The following is a 27,548-nucleotide window of genomic DNA, read 5'->3' as shown; positions in this document are numbered from 1 at the left end:
TTACAGTAAATGTGCATGAAATCTCAAAGACCTTGATGTTTCAACAAGGTGCTTATGCTTTCTTTCTACCCTACCATTTTGCTGGGGTCTCCCAAGTATACTCTTTTGGTGCAAGATACCCTTATCCCTAAACATTGTACCACAAATATGTTGGACAAACTCAGTGCCATGATCAGTCTTAATAACCTTGACAAAAGCCCCAAATTGAGTGTTAATCATATTCATAAAGTCTTTAATAAGTCCATGAACCTGATACCTATTTTCCAACAACTATGTCCAAGTGCATCTTGAACAATCATCAACAATTGTCAAAAAGGATTTAGAACAATTTAAACATGCAATTTTGTATGGACCCTAAAGATCCAAATGAATAAGCTCAAAACATTTTGAAGCATAAGAAGTACTTCTATTAAAAGGTAGAGCATGATGTTTGGACAACATACATGTTTCACAAAAGGAATCCTTAGAACCAGTTACATTCAATCCTGATATATGGCCTAACTTCTCTAAACAAGAATGACCAAATCTATCATGGAAAAGTCTAAGACTATCTTTATTTATCATAAATTTCTCAACTACATTGCATCCTATATTATACTAAAAATGACAATTTCTAGGTGAAATGCCATTCTGCACTTGCAAAGTTGCAATCTATATATGCCTCCAATCTTCTCTGCCTCTGCCCAGATGACCTTACTTGAAAGGTCTTGAACACTACTACAAATACAGGCAACCACAACGCCCCTTTAACAATGCTTATTCACGAAAATCATCAAAACACGTTGTAGAATTGATTCCGCGAATTTTACCAAACTTAATTACAACGGTTCTGTGTTGTTAACCGTTGTTATTGGTTTTAACAACGGGTCATACTTGAAAAACCGTTGTTAATGAAAAAACTAATAACAACGGTTAAATTTTAACCGTTGTTAATGGTTTGGCGCCAAATTAGTGAAAAGTAATCACAACGGTTATATTAGAACCCGTTTTTAATACTTTTTAACAACGGTTGTAGACTCAATAACCGTTGTTATTAATATTATGAAAATCTTAAGAACAACAGATTGCTTTATTCTGCTATACGCTACAAAACACAAACACAAGCTAATACTGCTACTATATCATCCTCCATTCCTCCCTGATCGTCTCTCTGTCTTCATCTCCGTCACTGTTGTCACGTCTTCTCTCCCTCATCGTGTTTATCAATCAGGTATATATATGTTTCTTAGCAACGCTTATAGATATAGGATTTTTTGGGTTATTATCTAATTTGTTGATAATTTAGCTTAATTGCTTTCCTGAATTTCGTTTATTTGTTTGCCTATTATTGTATTTTCTGAATTAGTTGCCTATTATTACGAATGTAGAATAATGACTCGAACTTGGATGATTGATGCAAATATGAGTGACCGCACCTACAAGGATGGTTTAGCTGAATTTTATGAATTCGTTTCGAACAATTTGAAAGGTTCTTCTAGTATTGCATGTCCTTGTGAAAGATGTGGTAATATTAGCTATATGGCTTTTCCGGACGTTAAAATACACCTAGAAAAGTGGAGATTTAGTCGATCCTATACACTTTGGATTTTTCATGGGGAATCATTAGAGGAAGAGAATAACTCTGAAGAAGATGATGTTGAGGTACACGAAAGGCTAACTGATGATCCTGAGTTTGCCGAGTTTTTTGAGTTGGAAGAGTTGGAAGTAGAGAAGTTGAATGTTGGGTCTATAGATAATGAAGAGAATGATGACGAGTCCATTGCTTTTGAAGATATAGGTGATGACACTAGTAATTGGGATGACCTTAACAACATGTATGAGAAGTTGTGTGAGTCCAAGCACCTCTCGTATCCTGGTTGTAAGTTCACAAAAATGTCGGCTGTGGTGAAGTTGTATAATATCAAGGAGGCAAATGGGGTGAGTGACACGTGTTTCACTAGTTTTTTAGCCTTGATAAAGGAGTTGCTTCCTGATGGTAATGTTCTACCTGTTAAGACATATGAGGCAAAAAAACTAATAAGAGGAGTGGGTATAAAATATGAGAAAATACATGCATGTCCAAATGATTGCATATTGTATCGGAAATTATATCAAAACTTAACCAATTGCCCTAAATGTTTGGAGTGGCGTTATAAGGATAAGGAAGGGATCCCCGCTAAGGTGTTGTGGTATTTTCCATTGATACCAAGAGTCATAAGGATTTATGCGAATCCCGATGATGCAAAAATGTTAACTTGGCATGAAACAGAAGAATAAATGATGGAAAGCTAAGACACCCTAAGAGATGGTAAGCAATGGAAATCGTTCGACGTTAAGTATCCCGAGTTCGGCAATGAACCTAGAAACTTACGTCTAGCGCCGTCCACGATGGAATGAACCCACACGGAAACATGAGTAGCCAACATAGTACTTGGCCAGTAGTGTTGGCTATTTATAACTTACCTCCATATGTGTGCATGAAAAGAAAGTATTTGATGTTGTCGTTGTTAATTTCCGGCCCTAAACAACCTGGAAATGATATAGATGTATATTTGGAACCTCTTCTAGATGATTTGCGATTGTTGTGGGATAGAAGTATTTGATGCATATAAGAGCAAAACTTTCAATTTGAGAGCGATGTTATTGTGTACAATAACTGACTATCCGGCTTATGGCGACCTTTCTGGGCACACAGCTCATGGGAAAGAGGCTTGTCCATTGTGTGGGGAGGATATCGAGTCTGAATACTTGAAGTCTTCTCGTAAGTATGTGTATATGGGAAATAGGAGGTTCTTGTATCATGACCATTGTTATCGCAAGATGCAGAAAGCATTCAATGGAAGACAAGAACTTCGTCAACCTCCTAGAATTTTGAGTGGGCATGAAGTTTATCAGAAAGTAAAGCATATTGAGATAGATTATGGGAAGAAGAGCGGCTCTAAATTGTCTACTCGTGGGTATAAGAAAAGATCCATATTTTTTGATAAACTTCCATATTGGCCTGACCTGGAGGTCAGGCATTGCCTAGATTTCATGCACATTGAGAAAAATGTCTGTGATAATATTATCAATACCCTTCTGAATGTTCCTGGTAAAATAAAGGATAACGCCGCGGCTAGGGAAGATATGAAAATGATGGGTATTAGGCTAGAGTTGGCACCGCAGAAGAGAGGTAATCGTACATTTTTACCGCCAGCAGCTTTTACCCTTTCACGGAATGAGAAAAAAGAGTTCTGTGCATGCTTGAATGGAATTAAAGTGCCACATGGTTATTCGTCGAACATCAAAAGCCTAGTGTCGATGCAAGACCTAAAACTCACCGGGTTAAAGTCACATGATTGTCACACTTTGATGCAACAATTACTATCTGTGGCTATTCGTTCCATTTTACCTGAAAAGGTAAGATATGCTATAACTAGATTCTCGTCTCTTCTTCCACCATATGCGAAAAGTCATCGATCCCGATGACGCGGATTCATTGCAGGACCTCGTTGTAACCTCTTTTTGTCAGTTGGAAATGTATTTTCCACCCTCTTTCTTCACTATCATGATTCATCTGACCATTCACTTGGTTAGGGAGATTTTGTACCTTGGGCCCGTGTACTTGAGATACCAATATCCTTTCGAAAGATTGATGAAAGTCTACAAGGACTATACATCTAATCGGTATCGTCCGGAAGGTTGTATTGCTGAACGCGCTATTTTAGACGAAGATCTTTCATATTGTTACGCTCATCTCTCTCCTGAGGAGTTGATTGGCGTTCCTAAGAATCGTCATAGTGACTGGATGACCGGAAAAGGTATTAGGGGCCGGGTTGAAAAAATTGTGACACGTGAAATGTTGCATTTAGCACACACGTATGTGCTAAACAACGAAGATGAGGTGCAACCTTATATTCAACAACACAAAGATGAGCTCAAATACGATCACCCAAACAAGACCGAGAAGTGGATTGGGAACGAGCATACGAAGACGTTTGCAGAGTGGTTTAGGAATATTGTCTTAGAGTGTACTGATCAAACTAGTGATGACATCTCTCCTAGGTTACTACGTCTTGGTTTAGGTCCAAATGCCAGGGTCACCTTTTACAACAGTTTTGCCATTAATGGATATACTTTTCACACCCGCGAGCAAGATGAGTTGAGCACAATGCAAAATAGTGGTGTGAGTTCTGAATTTGAGGCAATGCACTTTGCTACTTCAAAAGATAAAAAGCATATTTGGGGAAAATGCCTTTATTATGGTGTTATTCAAGAAATATTGGTACTAGATTACATTAATTTCACAATGCCTTTGTTTCGATGTAACTGGGTTGATAACAACATCCATTGTATCCGAAAGGATAAGATGGGATTTACGTTGGTCAATCTGGGTAAGGTTGGCAATAATAAGGATGATCCTTTCATAATGGCATCCCAAGCTAAACAAGTGTTCTATGTCACCGATCCTATGGATAAGAAGTGGTCTGTTGTACTTTCTATAAGGAGTAGAAGGAGTAGTCCATCCGATAATGGTGATGATGATCGGATGTCGTTTTGAGGAATGGATCAGTCTACCACTGTATCTTATTTCGACGATGTTGACACCGATCATGAGGACACTGAAAGCATCTATATGCGTGATGACCATGGTGAAGGTATTTGGGTTAACGAAGAAACTATGACATCCAAGAAACGTCCCCGATCCTGAGATAGTTCATCAGGACACAGTGATATGGACGACCAACATTTTGAGTCATTTTCAGACCAATAATTTGATGGTTTAATTTATTGGTAAATCAGTAATGGTCATTATATTGTTAAATAAAAATTCCCAAATTTGCATGGCATGGTAAATCCTGTAGCTTAGATATGGAGTATGCATGCATCTTTGGTGTTGTCTTATTTTCTTGATCTTATTATTAGATGTGGATCTTGGTGTTGAAATTGCTGAATAATGTTGCAAAGATATGGTGCTTCATGCTGTTACGATATGTATTGTTACAGTTTGGACCGTAATGGAATTACATAATTTTTTTAAAAAAAGAGGTTCAACAATAACAACGGTTATATTTAAATTACCCGTTGTTAATACTTTCAACAACGGGTGTAGTACCTCTACCCGTTGTCAATGATTTTTTTGACATATTTCATTTGGCGCAAATTTGGTGAAAATATATTACAACGGGTATATTTTAACCGTTGTAATAAACTTATGACAACGGTTGTCTTTTATTGACCCGTTGTTATTAACATATAACAACGGTTCTTCTTTGAGCACCCGTTGTCAATAGTTTGTCTTAATAAAAAACTAATTTAGAAACCCATACAGCATGCCATACACAAACACACACAACATTAGTTCAACCGTTGGTATCCTGAGTTAATTCTTCTCTCTTCCTCGCTTTCTACATTCTCGTTGCCGGCCGTCGCCCAGTTTCCGACGCCTTGATTCCGTTGCCTTCCCTTATCATCCTGCTCGTTCTCTTTATCATCATCATCATAGGTATGTTCACTTTAATTTTGTGTTTCGTCATTAGGGTTTTAAGACGATCATCTTTTTCTTTTTCATGCATCTGTTTGTTTTTCGTCTTCTTTGTTATCTTTATCATCCCGCATCATCTACTTCACTCCTCTTATTAGGGTTTAGGATTTTAGAAGCTCAATCTGTTGTTTTAAATTTTCATTCCTATTAGGGTTTAGGGTTTTATATAATACTCTGCATGTACGTTGTTAAGTTGTTCATTTCCTATATCATTCATATTTGGGTTTTAGGATTATCATGGGTGAAAAACGTAAAAGAAGTCAAAAAAATAATAAGCCTCAGGATAATAAGCCTGGTGAGAGGGGTGCTACGAAGTGCCAGAAAGTCCTTGCAGCTATAGCCGCTAAACAGCCGTTGGAAATAACATGGAGTGAGATGGGTTTCCCTACTGGTCCAAATGCGGGTTTTTTCTCCAGTTGGATTGGTACTTGCACAAGACAGTTTGTGCCTATCCATTTAGATGATTTTAGAAATTTGAATCCAAAATTGGCGGAGTTATACTTGGCTCGTGTAAAGGAAGGCTTTATTATACCCGATGAAAGCCATGATAAGTATTTAATGCATAAGGCAGCGGATGTCCACAGGCAGTGGAGGTGTGACGTTGCTAGGGATTGGTTGTATGTGGACAAGGCAACAGGGGAGATGCGTAAGAACCCACCGGAAAACAAGTGTCCCACCATCAAGCAGGAACAATGAGATCTTTTAAAAACGATGAGAACTACTGAGAAGTTTCAGGTTAAATATCCTCGCCTTTTAACGATTTACCTATCATTTTTTTAATTAATGAGTCCTTTATATAATCTTTTTATTATCTCATCTACTTGCGCTTTTATATAATTATTTGAAGGCCGTTAGCAGAAGAAATCGTGCTAAAATTTCATGCAAGAAGGGGAAATGGTATGGTTCTCGGGCGATTCTGAGAAAGATAGAAGAGAACCTCGTAAGTAGCATGCATTATTCCCCTGTGAGACTTTATTTTTTAATCACACTTGGACTTGCATTGATACACATTTACGTGTATAAATGTTACCATGTTAATGTGTAGGTGGCAAAGGGAGTGAAAGAGGTGGATCGGAATGTAACTTATAAAGAAGGGCACACGCCTAAAGGATCCCGGTCGCGTGACAAATATGATGAGGAAGTGTTGGCCAACATAGTAAGCATTATTTTATTAAGACGAGTTCATTACTAACTTTATTATTTTAGTCACAAATATAATTTGAAGTTTATTTAATATATTATAGGACAACGTATTGAAAGAGGCGAGGAGAAGGGAAATTCACTCCCGAAAGGGTCGTAATGACGTTCTTGCTAGAGCGATCGGCCGACCGAACATCCAGGTCGTTTGAGGGGCGTCCCGTTACAGGTTGGAGTAACGAAATATTATGGGACAACCGCCCCGATAAAGAAGAAAAGGAAGACTAAGTCTGAGAAGGCCGACATGGTAACATTTATTCTATTATTTTCATTTAAGTTCAATTCACATGTTATTGTTGGGATAAAAATTACGACACATTACATTCTTGGCACGACTTGATTAATGGCATCCGTACTACTAAAGCTGAATGCTGGAGGCAAGATTTCAAGAAGAAGTGAAGATGATGGAGGATGTCATTTCTAAAGGGGGTAATAATAAGGTACAACAGATTGGTCAAGAGGCCGCTACTACCTTGGCAATACATGAGAAGGAAGTATCGGTCAACGAGATTCGAAAGATCGGTACCTAATAATGCTTCTGAAGTTGTAACAACTAAAGCCGATCAGGTACCTAATACTTTCTTATTTTTCTTTTCTTTTTTTTTGGGTAAGATCAAGGGGTGTGTTCCACTGCCACTCTAATGCTATAACTTCTGACTTGGTGCCATTGGTTAATTTTATTAGGTAAATAATGGGTCCGAAAAGGAGATGCAACTTGAGAAGACTAATGTGATGGAAAACAAAGATACATCTCCTTCAAGTCGGTTCCTGTTTTTGAGAAGGTATGCATGAAGTGTTTAATTAGTTAAATTTATATGAATTATATTAAATTTTGGGATATAATAATGTATGTGTATATTCTTCAGCCGTAAAACAAGAGGCCGATTATTCTTGTCGACCCTAAAACCGAAAAGCCACATGTGCGTGTTGGCCGGGGTCTCGTAGAAATGCACACCAAATCTGCAGCAGCGGAAACTGTAGTTCATGGCGAAAAACTTTTGCCGAATCATACCAAAGTAGAGATAACTACAGTCTTTCCACCATGAAAATTTCAACCGCCCTGTCCTGGATTCGTGACGACATTACCATTCTGGGAGATGCGGTTGGAAGTTTCATCCAATGGCCCGAAACTCACATCTACTTGGCTCGGACGTCTCCGCCTCAGAAGCGGAAAGCAGTTGGGGTTAGAAGAAATACCTTTATATATATGTTAAATTTTTAATTGTTGAATGTTTTTATATGTTAAATTTATATGTTATTTTTTTTGTAGGGAACAAAAAAGTCGGCTTTGGCGGATAAGCCTAAGTCCACAGACATGCCAACGACCTCGTCGAGACAACAACTTGATGAGGTATTTAATTAACTTCTCCATTTTTTTAAAAACCTCGCTCCCTTTATTTATATTTTGTCTGTATTTATAAAAAGCATGGTAATTTTGTGTAGGGGACAAAAAGACCGATAAGCCTAAGTCCCCGGTCTTACTTACTCACTACTACTACCTCATCATTGAAAGAGCAGGTTGACGAGGTATTTAATTAAGTACGATTTTATTTTTATTACTCCAACTAGGATATGTTACCTTTGGATTTTTTATTATTTTAATTATCTACTACATGTGTAGGCTGGTGGTAGTAGCACAAAATCAAAGACTCATTCTTTCCCTGGACCAAAGAAGTTAGGAGTTTAAACGACTCACAATATTCTAGGAAGGATTACATGCAAAAAGTAAGAACGGCGACGATGAGGAAACCGCATGAGGAGGTGGCCATCGCATAGCCACCGAGCAATTGATAGTTATTCCGCTCGAGGAGGATATTCTAGGGGTTGAGCGCCAAGCACTTATATCATGGGATATGCTAGCTGTTTGGGGTGGCCTAGACCGTATTGATATGGCACACCTATTTGTTTGGATGAAGTAAGTTTCTTAATAAATAATTTTATATTCTAATATTCTGACTACTAGATAGTGTTTTAAATACCGGAATTAATACCGTAATAATGTAGGATATTGAAATTGAGAGTGATCCCCGAGAAGAATATTCCATCTGATCAATACGGATTCCTGTGCCCCTATGTTTTATCTTTATTTATTCCGGATTTCTCGTTCAAGAACGGGTAGATTATATTGCTCAAAGAATTGGCGACAACCAAGAAGCCGATTTTTGGCGCTTATAATGAAAAAGGGTAATAAACAAATTAATATTACGTTTCCCCCTACAATTGCATTTTCATAACTAATATATGTACTTGTTAATAATGATGATGTCTCTTGATGTAGGACTCATTGGGTGCTAGCAGCCATCATGCCGACAAGGAAAAAAGTATTCTGGTTGGACTCTATACATCGTCCACCAAGCGAGACTTTTAAGCGCTTGATTAATAAGTAAGTTTATAATACTGATTTATTTATAATAACATTAAGTTTCAATTTTTATTTATAGAAAAAAGCTCATTTTTGTCCCTACAAAAATGAGTTTCTGCCTCCTTTTTTATTTTTAAAAAAAAGGGCCTTTGAGAAGAGAAGAGCAAACGAGCAGGATCAACCCAGGAAAGATTCTGATGTTGGCCCTGATTTTATTACGATAACAGGGGTACGTGCTCAAATACAATAACATTAAGTGCAAAAATCTGTGTTTAATACTAATACAATACCTAAAGTTCAAGATTCTGATGTGAGCCTTCTCTCGTTTGTTTGTTTTTATGTAATAATAGGCCCCTCGCCACCCAGATAGCATACAATGTGGATACTACGTTTGTCGGTTCATGTTGGAGATTATTAGGCGAAGATATATCATTATTCCAGAAAAGGTTAGTAATTTAATAATGTGTTTATTACTTTTTTTAAATTAGAGCTAATGTTGTCTTGCTTGCTGCTATATATACCATGATGTTGCTATGTAGTAATTGATGTTGTTACAATAATGTCTTCTCTTTGTTTTTTCCGCAGTATGTAATCAACCCGTCACAACAGATTGAAGAGTACTCAAGTATAGATATAGACGAGGTAAGGGACATGTTGGGCAAATACGTCTTAGAAAATAGAAATGCATGATACTCAGAGTTTAGATCAACTTATTAGTAAATTTTTTGTTGAAGTTAGGGAATGATTAGTTCATGTAAATTCAACTCCTTGTAAGTATATATATATATATATATATATATATGATGCTGCTGTTGTGGTTGAATTGAATCTATTGAGTTTTGATGAACCCAAATTTGTGATTTATCTTTGGTCTTTGGTATACGGTCTTTTGATATATATGCAGGTTTTTGAATGACATGAAACAAATTTAATTTTTCAAAACATTAAGAGTTCGTAATAAAAACGGTTACTAAAAAAAACCGTTGTGAATACCTTTCACAACGGTTAATAAAAATAACACCGTTGTGAATGACTTTCACAAATACCGCGCATAATATTCAACAACAGGTTTTAAACGAAGAACCGTTGTTAAAAGTCTTCACAATTTTGGAGGTAAAGTTACAACAACGGGTTTTAAACTAAGAACCGTTGTTACTAAGAAGTTCAACAACGGGTATGTAGCATAAACCCGTTGTTAAAAGACTTCACAATTTTGGAGGGAAAGTTACAACAACGGTTATACATATGACAACCGTTGTTATATTATTCCCTCCAAATTTTTGAAACACTTTCCACAACGGAGAACACCCAACAACAACGGCTTTTAACCGTGGTGAATACATTCGACAACGGTTTCATTAAATAAACAAACCGTTGTAAATACCTTCTACAACGGCCGCTTTAACAATGTCCGCTTTTTGTTTTTACAACGGTTTTTACCCGTTGTTATAGCCTGTATCTGTAGTAGTGGGAAAAAGCACAGAGTTTTAGTAAAGGTAACAAGCAAAGGTGTTTTATCAACTAAATTTCCAATAGACAACAAATTCTGTTTGAAGTCTGGAACAATCAAAACAGACTGCAAGGAAATGTACTCATTGATCTTTATAGTCCCTGCTCTGTGAACAATCTTAACAGTACCATCAGGTAAAAAGATATGAACAAGCCTAAACAAATTATGCACATTCACAAGTAGATGTTCATATGGTGTCATATGATCTGAAGCTCGTGTGTCCACTATCCAACTATTCATGCAAGTAAAACTATTAACTGCAAAAGTATGAGATTGAGGTATTATACCTGTAAATTTTACAGCTGATGTAGTGGATGTATCATTAATTTTTCCCATAATTCTATGATAAATGAAACCTGCCAGTCCATCAAGCATCTGATCATCAAACTGCCCTAAATTGGTATTCTGTGACACTGATGAAGAAGTAAATGGTGAAATAATTACAGAGGGTGCATCTTTAAAATCCAGTGGCGAAAATTCTTCTGCGGTAACAGAATTACCAGAAGTACTTGACACATTGGTCATTTCTGGATTATTAGCAGTCCTTTTGTAAACATTCCTACCATTTATGAAATGAGTATCAGCAGCTCTAGAAGCATAACCACCCTTACCTCCATAACCACCTCTTCTACCCCCATTATACTTGGCATTATGTAAACCTCTCAGTTCAAAACAGAAATCCACAGAATGTCCTCTTTTACCACAATGAAAACAGATCTTTCTATTGTTGCAATTCTCATATATATGACCTTCAGCCTTACAATATGAACAAGTTTTGACTTCAGTTTCCTGCTCAAGCTTTGGTTTCTTCCATTGAGAGTGTCCTCCATCCACATGCCTAGAACTAGCATAGGCATTAGCCTCAACCAAAGTATCCACAGTCTCATAAAATTGTTTCAGTTTCTCAATCAAGAAAAGCTCACATTTCCTCTCCTCTTAACCGAAATAAGAGGGAACAAAATCTCCATTTTTGTGTTATTTTTAAGCTTTTTTTATTAATACTAGTTGTAACACCCCTATTTATTCAGGAGCCTTTAGCTAGACATTCCCAAATAAATAGAACTGTTACCATCTCGGTTGCCCGAGGTAAATGATACAAATCAAAACAAACCAAAGTACTTTAAATTAAAACTTTAATGATTACATATGTTTTACAATTTTAATCAACTAAAACTTAATATAAAAATAAATACATCTCGCAGCAGAAATTAAATAAGTGATATAGCTACATTTGTGATCTAGACTCTCGCAGTCCGAAAGCTCAAACGCCCAAGCTCCCATATCCAAATAACTCAAAACCTCGCTATTTAAATCGCTCCCATTTAACCGGAAATATTAAATGGTTCACCACAGATGCCATCAATTAAAGCGGCATCAATTTTATTTCGACACAGAAGCAAACATGTCAACCAATGGTTGAGTAGGATAAAATATAATAAAACAACCAATCTCTCACAACTGTCAATATTCCAATCTCAACTGTTCACATGTGACATCTCAACATCAACTATCCACGTTATCCACCAGAGACTAAGCCTGGGGCCTTCCAATTATTCACACACGTTATCCACCAGAGACTAAGCCTGGGGCAGTCCAATCACCACTCACGTTATCCACCGAGACTAAGCCTGGGGCGTCAATTCTCATAAACCGTTCCACAATATAATCGTATATAATATGCATAACTCCAACAACCAACAATATTAATCACTCAATTAACTTAATTGAACAAGCAATCATAAAACAATCACCCTTCCAATAACATCCATGCATTAAACACGATAAACAGATATAGTTGAGTAGATTATCCTACCTGGCAAGCAAGCACTCCAATTACGCAATCCAAATAAATAAAGCAAATCCAATCCGATTATAATTCTTCACAATTTCCGTCACCTATATAATAATAACAATTACAACAATTATAATTACTAACTTTAATTATTTATTTATTTATTTATTTATTCCTTTTATTACTTTATTCAAATTAATTATTTATTATAATTATTAAAGATTTATGATAACTAAAAACCCGATTTAACTACGAACCCGACTCCCCGAGCTAATAAAATAATTAAAACCCGTCACAAAAACAAACACACATCACCCCATACACGGTTTATAAACCGTGACCAACACCCCTCATAAAACCCACCAAACCCGACACCACAAACCTCCACAGCCCCCACCCAAGCCCGACACCAGCAGCTTGCAGCACCCCGACCCCCGACAACCACCAACCTCCAGCTCCACCACCACCAGCAACCCAAACACGCACGCCCTAATCCCCACGACACCAACAACACCCACCTGACATCCCCATAAAACACGCCCATAATCACCACCTAACGCCACCTTCACCGCCACCTACAACCACCAATCAACTCCCCTATCCTCCCTCGACAAGAACCACCCAAAAACCCTCTAATCCAGACCACCAACAACCCCCAAAATCCCCCCGAAAACCGCCTGCCCAGATCAACACCTCCTCCCCTGTTTTCCGTCACCACCGCACAAACCACCATCCCTTACCACCCCAACACCACCAATACTACCGCCCCCTGCCGACAATACCATCAACCCAAACCCCAGGTCAAGCCGTGTCCAATTACTGGGTCAAATAACCATACCAATCACACGAAACCTATCCCAAAATCCCTCATGCCCAGCCGTCTTACAACCGCCCCAAAAGCCACCGTAACAAGGTCAACGACGGTCAATTATGGTCAGGTCAGAAACTTTGCAGTCCAAGGTTGCTCTAGGTCCAAATCTCGAGTCCTATGGTGGTCTATATAAGTCACACGGTTGTCTTAAAGATGCTTGCATGAAAAGAATATAAATCGATTTAAGATGAATAATTACCTCGAGTTGATTAACTAGTTTATGTTAATTCATTCTTCTTCCGTCTCCTAAAGCTCCTTCTTTTAATTTGTGAATTATTTCTCAGATTTAAGGTGATATTTATAGTGTAAGATTTAGAGAATACGAGGCCAATTAGGAAACTATATACTTTCCTTATTCTAATTAGTATAGGAATTGTCATAATTATACCATTATTATTTATCATATACTATTAATCCCACCATAAATATGATTTCCTCATATAATATCTACTAATTTATTATTGCCATAACTTTATTATTATTATTATTATTATAATTATAATTACCTTTATATATTATTATTTCCTTGTTATATTATTATTAATTCCCGATATAAATCCTGATTACACTAATACCAATTTAATAAATTCGGCCCATATAATAATACCACACAGTCCAACACTCAATCACCAACTAAGCCCAAAGCACAAATATTAGCCAAGCCCAATTCCCGACTTGAATTATTAGTTTATTATTTAATTAACGTCTCACTTGTATTTATTATTAAAAATGTCATTTAATTACCCAATAAATTACATAAATTATTCTTATAAATTATTATTAAAATACGGAGTATTACAGTCTTCCCCCCTTAAAATGAACTTCGTCCCGAAGTTCGCCCACAACTACCACCACATCACTTATAAACATTCCTACAATTAAGCATCATCCAACACCATCATCCATTTACGATTATCATCCATACCAATCGCATCACAAGGTATCACAACAACAATTCATAACATTCGTAGTATTGTATTCCTTCCCCCTAAAATTTAACTTCGTCCTCGAAGTTCGGGATATCAAACATCAGGAATAACAAACCAGTTGTAGTAACATCACAAAACATGTAATACACATTATAACACAAGACAATTTATATTTCAAACACAACTCCAAGTAATGAATAACAAAATCTTTGATTTACTTCTAAATAGCAAACTAATCATATAAGATATTCGAACTAATCTTTATTTAAACCACAACTTATTACTTTAGCTATCGATGAATACATTGTCAGACTAAATAATAATCTATAACAAAATACACACAATTGTTCAGTTTAATCTTTTCTTCATAATGATATTTAACTAAGACATGGATGCATTTAATGTGAACATATATATAGGCTTAGGGAAACACGTTCCGCATATCACTAGAAATATTATTCTACTCCACATAGTTGACAACATCAAAATAGAGAAAGTAAATGAACCATGAGAAAAAGAATCAAGTCAAAAATCCAAATGATTAATTTATAATGCATTTTACAAGATACTTGGTCGAAACAGAAATTTTACAGCAACTAGTCAGAAACTTAGGTCCACTTGTAAAAATCACCATAAATTGTCAAAATATTTCCTTAAAACATGGCTTACCAATTTAGAAACATACATGAGTCTACTAAATAGTGGCGTTGGAATTATAACAAATAATTACGTAGTTTTTAAATGGAAAATTTTACAAAAACACGGCGCGAAAACATTACTGTAAAGGAATATTTCGACTACTGTCCACTAAAATATTTATTTCTCCTAAACCGTATATTATTTGAACATGAGACTAGTGGCATATGAAAGCTATCTCATAAAGCTATTACTCATAAAATTTGCATACGAGAAGTTTAAACAGGTAGTAAATTGCAGCCAAAACAATCAAGGGTAAAATTCTGGGAATCAACTAAAATTAAGTTCTTCACAATTTCACACAATTCCCTTAATACTTCACATGTTAATCACACATGCCAACATATTTACCTCATAATCACATGTCTATATCCGTGCTTAAAACCACATCACATCCCCTCTCCCTAAAGGCAAAGTTACGACCCCGTAACCACAGTCATCAATAAAAACAATATTCAAACAAGGCAAACAAAACTCTTAAAGCAAACAAACGGTTTTTCATTTTAGATTACCCCACACTCTCAAATATTTCTCTCAGGATTACCGGTTCAAAACTGAAAGGGCCGGAAGTTTGGTTTGAGGGGCCCTACTCATCCCAAGCCTTAAGTGGGCTCCTAACATGTTCTACCCGGGTTCATTTTATTAGACACATCCTATGTTCATTATTGTTCATTGGTTAGGCCTGAGGATCGTTTTGCTCTGATACCACTTTGTAACACTCCCATTTATTCAGGAGCCTTTAGCTAGACATTCCCAAATAAATAGAACTGTTACCATCTCGGTTGCCCGAGGTAAATGATACAAATCAAAACAAACCAAAGTACTTTAAATTAAAACTTTAATGATTACATATGTTTTACAATTTTAATCAACTAAAACTTAATATAAAAATAAATACATCTCGCAGCAGAAATTAAATAAGTGATATAGCTACATTTGTGATCTAGACTCCTGCAGGTCCGAAAGCTCACACGCCCAAGCTCCCCATATCCAGCTAACTCAAAACCTGCTATTTAAATCTGCTCCCCATTTAACCGGAAATATTAAATGGTTCACCACAGGATGCCATCAATTAAAGCAGGCATCAATTTTATTTTGACACAGAAGCAAACATGTCAACCAATGGTTGAGTAGGATAAAATATAATAAAACAACCAATCTCTTACAACTGTCAATATTCCAATCTCAACTGTTCACATGTGACATCTCAACATCAACTATCCACGTTATCCACCAGAGACTAAGCCTGGGGCCTTCCAATTATTCACACACGTTATCCACCAGAGACTAAGCCTGGGGCAGTCCAATCACCACTCACGTTATCCACCAGAGACTAAGCCTGGGGCAGTCCAATTCTCATAAACCGTTCCACAATATAATCTTATATAATATGCATAACTCCAACAACCAACAATATTAATCACTCAATTAACTTAATTGAACAAGCAATCATAAAACAATCACCCTTCCAATAACATCCATGCATTAAACACGATAAACAGATATAGTTGAGTAGATTATCCTACCTGGCAAGCAAGCACTCCAATTACGCAATCCAAATAAATAAAGCAAATCCAATCCGATTATAATTCTTCACAATTTCCGTCACCTATATAATAATAACAATTACAACAATTATAATTACTAACTTTAATTAATTAATTATTTATTTATTTATTCCTTTTATTACTTTATTCAAATTAATTATTTATTATAATTATTAAAGATTTATGATAACTAAAAACCCGATTTAACTACGAACCCGACTCACTCGAGCTAATAAAATAATTAAAACCCGTCACAAAAACAAACACACATCACCCCATACACGGTTTATAAACCGTGACCAACACCCCTCATAAAACCCACCAAACCCGACACCACAAACCTCCACAGCCACCACCCAAGCCCGACATCAGCAGCTTGCAGCACCCCGACCCCCGACAACCACCAAGCTCCAGCTCCACCACCACCAGCAACCCAAACACGCACGCCCTAATCCCCACGACACCAACAACACCCACCTGACATCCCCATAAAACACGCCCATAACCACCACCTAACGCCACCTTCACCGCCACCTACAACCACCAATCAAATCCCCTATCCTCCCTCGATAAGAACCACCCAAAAACCCCCTAATCCAGACCGCCAACAACCCCCAAAATCCCCCCGAAAACCGCCTGCCCAGATCAACACCTCCTCCCCTGTTTTCCGTCACCACCGCACAAACCACCATCCCTGACCACCCCAACACCACCAATACTACTGCCACCTGCCGACAATACCATCAACCCAAACCCCAGGTCAAGCCGTGTCCAATTAGTGGGTCAAATAACCATCCCAATCACATGAAACTTAACCCAAAATCCCTCCTGCCCAGCCGTCTTTCAACCGCCCCAAAAGCCACCGTAACAAGGTCAACGACGGTCAATTATGGTCAGGTCAGAAACTTTGCAGTCCAAGGTTGCTCTAGGTCCAAATCTCGAGTCCTATGGTGGTCTATATAAGTCACACGGTTGTCTTAAAGATGCTTGCATGAAAAGAATATAAATCGATTTAAGATGAATAATTACCTCGAGTTGATTAATTAGTTTATGTTAATTCCTTCTTCTTCTGTCTCCTAAATTTCCTTCTTTTAATTTGTGAATTATTTCTCAGATTTAAGGTGATATTTATAGTGTAAGATTTAGAGAATACGAGGCCAATTAGGAAACTATATAACTTTCCTTATTCTAATTAGTATAGGAATTGTCATTATAATTATACCATTATTATTTATCATATACTATTAATCCCACCATAACTATGATTTCCTCATATAATATTTACTAATTTATTATTGCCATAACTTTATTATTATTATTATTATAATTATAATTACCTTTATATATTATTATTTCCTTGTTATATTATTATTAATTCCCGATATAAATCCCGATTACACTAATACCAATTTAATAAATTCGGCCTATATAATAATACCACACAGTCCAACACTCGATCACCAACTAAGCCCAAAGCACAAATATTAGCCAAGCCCAATTCCCGACTTGAATTATTAGTTTATTATTTAATTAACTTCTCACTTGTATTTATTATTAAAAATGTCATTTAATTACCCAATAAATTACATAAATTATTATTAAAATACGGAGTATTACAGTCTTCCCCCCTTAAAATGAACTTCGTCCCGAAGTTCGCCCACAACTACCACCACATCACTTATAAACATTCCTACAACTAAGCATCATCCAACACCATCATCCATTTACGATTATCATCCATACCAATCGCATCACAAGGTATCACAACAACAATTCATAACATTCGTAGTATTACATTCCTTCCCCCTAAAATTTAACTTCGTCCTCGAAGTTCGGGATATCAAACATCAGGAATAACAAACCAGTTGTAGTAACATCACAAAACATGTAATACACATTATAACACAAGACAATTTATATTTCAAACACAACTCCAAGTAATGAATAACAAAATCTTTGATTTACTTCTAAATAGCAAACTAATCATATAAGATATTCGAACTAATCTTTATTTAAACCTCAACTTATTACTTTAGCTATTGACGAATACATTGCCAGACTAAATAATAATCTATAACAAAATACACACAATTGTTCAGTTTAATCTTTTCTTCATAATGATATCTAACTAAGACATGGATGCATTTAATGTGAACATATATATAAGCTTAGGGAAACACGTTCCGCATATCACTAGAAATATTATTCTACTCCACATAGTTGACAACATCAAAATAGAGAAAGTAAATGAACCATGAGAAAAAGAATCAAGTCAAAAATCCAAATGATTAATTTATAATGCATTTTACAAGATACTTGGTCGAAACAGAAATTTTACAGCAACTAGTCAGAAACTTAGGTCCACTTGTAAAAATCACCATAAATTGTCAAAATATTTCCTTAAAACGTGGCTTACCAATTTAGAAACATACATGAGTCTACTAAATACTGGCTTTGGAATTATAACAAATAATTACTTAGTTTTTAAATGGAAAATTTTATAAAAACACGGCGCGAAAACATTACTGTACAGGAATATTTCGACTAATGTCCACTAAAATATTTATTTCTCCTAAACCGTATATTATTTGAACATGAGACCAGTGGCATATGAAATCTATCTCATAAAGCTATTACTCATAAAATTTGCATACGAGAAGTTTAAACAGGTAGTAAATGGCAGCCAAAACAATCAAGGGTAAAATTCTGGGAATCAACTAAAATTAAGTTCTTCACAATTTCACACAATTCCCTTAATACTTCACATGTTAATCACACATGCCAACATATTTACCTCATAATCACATGTCTATATCCGTGCTTAAAAACACATCACATTCCCTCTCCCTAAAGGCAAAGTTACGACCCCGTAACCACAGTCATCAATAAAAACAATATTCAAACAAGGCAAACAAAACTCTTAAAGCAAACAAACGGTTTTTCATTTTAGATTACCCCACACTCTCAAATATTTCTCTCAGGGTTACCGGTTCAAAACTGAAAGGGCCGGAAGTTTGGTTTGAGGGGCCCTACTCATCCCAAGCCTTAAGTGGGCTCCTAACAGTTTCTACCCGGGTTCATTTTATTAGACACATCCTATGTTCATTATTGTTCATTGGTTAGGCTTGAGGATCGTTTTGCTCTGATACCACTTTGTAACACTCCCATTTATTCAGGAGCCTTTAGCTAGACATTCCCAAATAAATAGAACTGTTACCATCTCGGTTGCCCGAGGTAAATGATACAAATCAAAACAAACCAAAGTACTTTAAATTAAAACTTTAATGATTACATATGTTTTACAATTTTAATCAACTAAAACTTAATATAAAAATAAATACATCTCGCAGCGGAAATTAAATAAGTGATATAGCTACATTTGTGATCTAGACTCCTGCAGGTCCGAAAGCTCACACGCCCAAGCTCCCCATATCCAGCTAACTCAAAACCTGCTATTTAAATCTGCTCCCCATTTAACCGGAAATATTAAATGGTTCACCACAGGATGCCATCAATTAAAGCAGGCATCAATTTTATTTTGACACAGAAGCAAACATGTCAACCAATGGTTGAGTAGGATAAAATATAATAAAACAACCAATCTCTTACAACTGTCAATATTCCAATCTCAACTGTTCACATGTGACATCTCAACATCAACTATCCACGTTATCCACCAGAGACTAAGCCTGGGGCCTTCCAATTATTCACACACGTTATCCACCAGAGACTAAGCCTGAGGCAGTCCAATCACCACTCACGTTATCCACCAGAGACTAAGCCTGGGGCAGTCCAATTCTCATAAACCGTTCCACAATATAATCGTATATAATATGCATAACTCCAACAACCAACAATATTAATCACTCAATTAACTTAATTGAACAAGCAATCATAAAACAATCACCCTTCCAATAACATCCATGCATTAAACACGATAAACAGATATAGTTGAGTAGATTATCCTACCTGGCAAACAAGCACTCCAATTACGCAATCCAAATAAATAAAGCAAATCCAATCCGATTATAATTCTTCACAATTTCCGTCACCTATATAATAATAACAATTACAACAATTATAATTACTAACTTTACTTATTTATTTATTTATTTATTCCTTTTATTACTTTATTCAAATTAATTATTTATTATAATTATTAAAGATTTATGATAACTAAAAACCAGATTTAACTACGAACCCGACTCACCCGAGCTAATAAAATAATTAAAACTCGTCACAAAAACAAACACACATCACCCCATACACGGTTTATAAACCGTGACCAACACCCCTCATAAAACCCACCAAACCCGACACCACAAACCTCCACAGCCACCACTCAAGCCCGATACCAGCAGCTTGCAGCACCCCGACCCCCGACAACCACCAACCTCCAGCTCCACCACCACCAGCAACCCAAACACGCACGCCCTAATCCCCACGACACCAACAACACCCACCTGACATCCCCATAAAACACGCCCATAACCACCACCTAACGCCACCTTCACCGCCACCAATCAACTCCCCTATCCTCCCTCGACAAGAACCACCCAAAAACCCTCTAATCCAGACCACCAACAACCCCCAAAATCCCCCCGAAAACCGCCTGCCCAGATCAACACCTCCTCCCCTGTTTTCCGTCACCACCGCACAAACCACCATCCCTGACCACCCCAACACCACCAATACTACCGCCCTCTGCCGACAATACCATCAACCCAAATCCCAGGTCAAGCCGTGTCCAATTAGTGGGTCAAATAACCATCCCAATCACATGAAACCTAACCCAAAATCCCTCATGCGCAGCCGTCTTTCAACCGCCCCAAAAGCCACCGTAAGAAGGTCAACGACGGTCAATTATGGTCAGGTCAGAAACTTTGCCGTCCAAGGTTGCTCTAGGTCCAAATCTCGATTCCTATGGTGGTCTATATAAGTCACACGGTTGTCTTAAAGATGCTTGCATGAAAAGAATATAAATCGATTTAAGATGAATAATTACCTCGAGTTGATTAATTAGTTTATGTTAATTCCTTCTTCTTCCGTCTCCTAAAGCTCCTTCTTTTAATTTGTGAATTATTTCTCAGATTTAAGGTGATATTTATAGTGTAAGATTTAGAGAATACGAGGCCAATTAGGAAACTATATAACTTTCCTTATTCTAATTAGTATAGGAATTGTCATTATAATTTTACCATTATTATTTATCATATACTATTAATCCCACCATAACTATGATTTCCTCATATAATATTTACTAATTTATTATTGCCATAACTTTATTATTATTATTATAATTATAATTACCTTTATATATTATTATTTACTTGTTATATTATTATTAATTTCCGATATAAATCCCGATTACACTAATACCAATTTAATAAATTCGGCCCATATAATAATACCACACAGTCCAACACTCGATCACCAACTAAGCCCAAAGCACAAATATTAGCTAAGCCCAATTCCCGACTTGAATTATTAGTTTATTATTTAATTAACGTCTCACTTGTATTTATTATTAAAAATGTCATTTAATTACCCATTAAATTACATAAATTATTCTTATAAATTATTATTAAAATACGGAGTATTACACTAGTCTTATATTAATTAAAACATTTAAGGGTATTTCTTGGGTATAATTCCTTAGGAGAGATTCTAAACTTGAATCTTGTTCTTCCACATTTGGAAAGCTCAAGAACTAGTAAGAAGGTGAACTTACTAGTGCCCATATTGCCGAAATATCCAATGTAAGAATTGATTTTCTTCTTATACTTTGTAATTGTTTTGCATGCATAAGATCCGATTTAATTTTATGACTAAATGAAATTAATGCAAAAGCCTTGTTGAGGGGTGTAGATGGTTGCATTGTTAAAACATTAGTTCTAACATTATCAAAACCTTGGTTGAGTCCTATAAAGAACTGAATAAGCTTGGTATGAGTCTCTCTACTCAACATTCTTTTCAACAGTGAAAAAGAACATTTGTCCATACCACAACATGTACAAAGAGGTATTGGATATAAACTATCCAGATTCTCCCAAGATTTCTTTAATTTGCTATAATACTCGATTAAAGGAGCATTCTCTTGTGTTAATTATACCTTTCAATTCCTTACGCATTTGATAAATCTCTATGCTATTGGTTCGACCATACCGCTCAATTAATTCAGACCACAACTCTTGAGCAGTACTGGCAAACTCTACAGTTTCTTTGATCTCTGGTATCAAATAATTACTAATCCAACGCCTAATTAACACATCACATCTCACCCATTGATGATGCTTAGGATCATTAAAAGGAGGAATCTTATAAGTTTCATCAAGAAATCCTTTTGTGTTCTTGAAAAACAAAACAAGATATGCCTTACGCTTCCAAGAAACAAAATTAATTCCAGAAAAAGCCTTTTCAGTCAATTTTTGATTAGGTTGATCAGTCAGTACAAGATAAAGAGGATCGTCGTACAATGCATAAGGATTCGAAACTACAGCAGAATCAGCAGGCATTTTGTGATGATTATTGAGAGAAAATCAAAGTAATTGAGAAACAAAATTTAGGTATTCGTTGCTAATTACGCTAAATCAAAGTATGTCAGAGAAGAAGAAGAAGAAGAAGAAGAAGAAGAAGAAGAAGAAGAAGAAGAAGAAGAACAACAACAACAATTAATCTAAGCAAAAAATTGATGCAGAAGCGAAATATCTTTCTGGTTAAAATTGAGACAGAAGAAAGCGAAGACGGTACCAAATCAAAGAAAAGATAAACTCTAGATACGTAGACGGAATAGTGAAGAATAAGCCAGGATCAAGTAGAAGAATTGAAAAAAAACCTTGCGAATGATACCATGTGAAGTTGACCTAATCCGCTATTAATGAAGTAACACGAGCTTGGAGAAGAAAGAAGAATACTGTGAATGTTCTAGAAAGAGAGTAAATAGAATGAGATATTTGATTAACTTAAGAGAGTTTGTGTTAGAGAGTGTTAACTTATATACAAGACGATCTAAGGGTTGTTAGTAACCAACTGTACAATTCATTAACTGCTAACTAACCATGATTAGTGAACTAACTACCAAGCCAATTACTCATTCTCACAGTGTCCGATTCGGCATACAATAATCTTTTAGTCCAATTTTTTTAACAAACACTCTCGTGCTTGTTTACTTTTTTAGTCTTCTTCTCACTTTATCCCACTTATGTATAACTTTATTTACCATTTAATTTTGTTCTAAAATTACAGTTTCACCAAATTACATCTTTTGTTGAGCCCACACCTATGAACACCATAATTTGGGAGAAACGGTATCGGTAGTCATAAATTCACGGACAAACTATCCTGGGACATGAGATTTATCTACACAAAACAAAACTACCCTTAAAGTTCCCTTAACCAACTAAAGCAAGGACAAGGGAAATATAGGGTAACGCCTAACAAATCCAGTGGCCCTGTATGTTTACCCCGTGCATTTAGCCATTTAGGCTTGCCCTGAATTATTGAGATAGACTATTTTTCGTACATTATCATGTTTTTTTCATGACCTTTTATTGCTGATCATGCCAATATGAATCTTTAATTCCGTACCTATTATCTGTTTTAAACCTGTAGTACGGAGTACCATTTTTACTTGAAACAATCTCACAACAAATTTGTTGGGAGACCATCTCATAGGAGATTCGGTGATATATGAAAAACATTTACAGAAAAGAAATGAAAATACTTTGATATCATATTATGATTTTAATAATCTTTTAGCATACTTTTGGACAAAAAATTTGTTGGCCTCGACATTTTGAAAAGGAAAATATAGTTGAGTTAAAACAATAAAAGAATGAAAAATTAAAATTGCTAAAGATCGCCCCTATATTACTCATCTCGCCCCTAATGTTCATTTCAGTTTTCAACGTTGCCCTTCACTCTAAAACACTCTCTAAATTAAATTTTATCTGAAATTCGAAAAATGAGTGACCATGACTCATTTTACGATAATTAATAACCAACAACGATTAAATTAGAAACAAAAATGACGATTAGAAACGTAAAAATTTCAAACGACCATAACTTTATACTCAGGTGTCCGATTTTGACGAATGGTTTTTTTCAAATCACTTAACTCGAAGAGACGAACGCAGTGGTAAAAAAAAAGGTTTTTATCTCTTGTACCCCTCAAGTTTTCACTTTTCCAAGTTGTACCCCTTCGTTTCAAATAATACTAATTGTACCCTTAACCTTCACTAGTCATTTCCAACCGTGACTAAAACAACCAAAAACGTTAATTTGCACCGTTAAGTGCCAACATAGATTTTTTCTTTCTTTTTAATTTCACTTACACATGAACAAAAATTCCCCCAATTGTTTTTTATATTTTCCCTCCAATTTTCCATTGATTCCTTATTCTTCGTCCTCTATTATACACCCTGATCTTTTCCATTAGTTCCTCCATTTTTTATCCTCTATCTCTTCCATTTATATCTTCATTCTTCATTTTTCATTCTCCATTTATTCCTCCATTATTCATCCTCCATTATATACTCTCTATTTATTTCATTAATTGTTCCTCTCATCATTTTCGGTCTCTCTCTCATTCCATTGTAACATGTATTCTTCTAACCATTGGAGAAAGAATAACTCTATTGAAGATTGAAGAAGTAATTAAATATGAAAGTCTACGATTGAAGATGGAGTTCTAAGAAGTAGCTATCTTTATGAAGTTTATGTCCATGTTTATTGCTTTATTTTGAATCTTTATTGTACTAGTTGTAATCATTAAGATGTAATAGAAAAAATTCTAATATAAATGGAAAATAATGCAAGATTTGGTTTCAATACTTGGTAGATTTGCATCATTAAACCACAAAAAAGATGCCACAGTTTACATAAGTATGTATGAAAATATTAAACCCCAAAAAAGAAGACATGTTACAATGAAGGTGTAATACCCGACCTTTGTGGGACTCGAACTTAGACCTAAGGACACGCGAGAGGACCTTTAGACCGATAATAGATCACTCAGAAAGGAAGGATAGCCTTACAGTATACCTGGACTTGACCGTGTGGCGTTGCAGCGAATCGAGTGGGTCCACTCGGTCGAGTGAAGGGTACACTCGACCGAGTGAGTCCACTCGACCAAGTGGAGTGCTACTCGGCCAAGTGAGTCCACTCGACCGAGTGAACTCGGCACTCGGTCGAGTGCCGCTGTTTTCAGAACACGGGATTTAATCCCTTTCACCCTAACCCTAAAATCATTTCCATCTTCCTCCTTATCTCTCCAAACTCCCTCCCCTCTCTCTAAATCCCTCACAAACACCTTCTACTTGGGATTTAAGCTTGAATTAGAAGATCTACCACCTTCATCTTCATCTCCTTCACCTAGTAACTAAAGATCTCTCCTTTTCTAGTCATTTAAACCCTAACTTTTGGAGGAATTCATCATGGGTAATTAATTAGCAATTAGTATGTGTATTTAGGGTAATTAAGGGGTAGTGATAAGGGGCATTGTAGTGTATAGTAGTATAGGATGTATTGTGATAGTTATTATGTGGTTTGTATAGGATGAGACGGTTCCCTGAGACGGTTTCGGTCCGAATTCGAGTAGCTTGAGGAGATTGCTAAAAGGTAGGTTAATCCTACTCGTTTTCAATGATGTAAAGTTGGTTATGTTGATGTTGTAGTTACTCTTGCATAATTAGGGTATTTGCATTATAACATACTTAGTGGTAATCACATCATTAAGAGGATGATTATGATATGTTGGTTGTGGTTCATGTATTGGTCGTTATCATATATGTTGGAGGATTTATTGTTGTTGTCGTTCTTCTTGTTGTTGTTATTGTTGTTTTGGAGACGTAAGGTGGTTGGGAGACCGTCTTACGCTCGAGTCGCCTCTTGGAGATTTCCACTCCAAGAGGGATGTGCACATTAATGGCTTGATTTTGGAGGGGCGCGTGCGGTTGAGACACGACGTTTGGCAGGGGATCCGGTTGGCTTCTGGAACCGGTACGTCTGGGCGTGTCCCGGTACCTGTTTGTGATTATCGGTATGTCTGGGCGTGTCCCGGTACCAGTGTGGTTGTTGGTATGCCTGGGCATGTCCCGGTATTGTGGTGGTGGTCATTTGGTGTTATGTCATTCACATTAGTAGTCATATTGCATGTTCACACATAAGTCATGTCATCTTTTATTTATTTATTGAAACTGATGTTTGTGTGTCTGTGTTTTGTCACCTGTCTCTTTTGGGGTGGCCTGTGTTGATCCATATGATGTCCTTTAGGCATATGGGGAGCAGGTTAGATACAGATTGTTGGATACTGCACGAGAGACGGGACGAGCTTGATGAGTCACGAGATGAGTATCACTAGTTAGATGAGTATAGTAGCCATGAGTTGTACTTTATTCATTAGTTACTGGTTTGTAATCACTAAACTTGTTATTTATAATAAATGTTCCTTTATTATATCTCTGATTTACCGCCTTGGGAAACCGAGATGGTGACATCTCCCAATTACCTTGGCCGGGTAAGAAGGGGGTGTTACAAAGTGGTATCAGAGCTAGGTTTTGGAACCTAAACCAATGAACTAAAATGAACCTAGGTGTGTCGAATAAAATGAACCTGACTTGAGTACGATAGGAGATCGGTTTTGGGATGAGTGGGGACCCTCATATCAAAACTAGTGCCTATTGCCTCGGTTGGTCACTACGTGGGTGGTTAAAAGTATTGGTGAACGCTATGTGGGAGTTGTATAGCAGTATGCTTGCATGAATGTGTGATTCACATTAAGTTCTCGTATGATATAGTGCTTCCCATGATACATGAAAGTGTGGAAGTTGAGTGCTAGGTTGTTGAGAGTACTATGCTCAGAAGTAGTAGTGTATGTTGGTATACGAATGATGACTTGGCTTTTGAATCTTTACACCGTGTGCTAAATGAATGCATGTTAGCGTATTTGTCGTATATGATAGGTGAATTATGTTGGTAGAATAGTCATTAGTACTATGATTTTGTACAAAAGACGGTAAAATGGGATGTCGTATAAGCTAACTCGGGTGAGTCACCGAAAGTCGGTGGACTCCCGAACCTTCTCTTTGTGTTGAAGGGATTTCATCGTTCTATTTTGACTCGAAATTTCGAGCCTTAAGCAA

At 36.4% G+C, this 27,548-nt stretch overlaps 1 protein-coding gene across 1 annotated transcript; it reads right to left on the bottom strand.

Annotated features, from left to right (window-relative positions):
* LOC141620592 (uncharacterized) lies at positions 1–22,922 on the bottom strand. Its single transcript, XM_074437422.1, has 3 exons — positions 22,520–22,922; positions 10,544–11,507; positions 1–256 (listed from the first exon to the last, which is right to left on the bottom strand). The coding sequence occupies exons 1-3, from the start codon at positions 22,920–22,922 to the stop codon at positions 1–3; spliced, it is 1,623 nt and encodes a 540-aa protein (XP_074293523.1).
* Positions 22,923–27,548: the final 4,626 nt, after the last annotated feature.

Source organism: Silene latifolia, chromosome X (genome assembly GCF_048544455.1).
Source record: "Silene latifolia isolate original U9 population chromosome X, ASM4854445v1, whole genome shotgun sequence".
Taxonomy (NCBI): Eukaryota; Viridiplantae; Streptophyta; class Magnoliopsida; order Caryophyllales; family Caryophyllaceae; genus Silene; species Silene latifolia.
The sequence above is the reverse complement of the archived record's forward strand: the minus strand, read 5'-3'. Positions and strand labels throughout refer to the sequence as shown.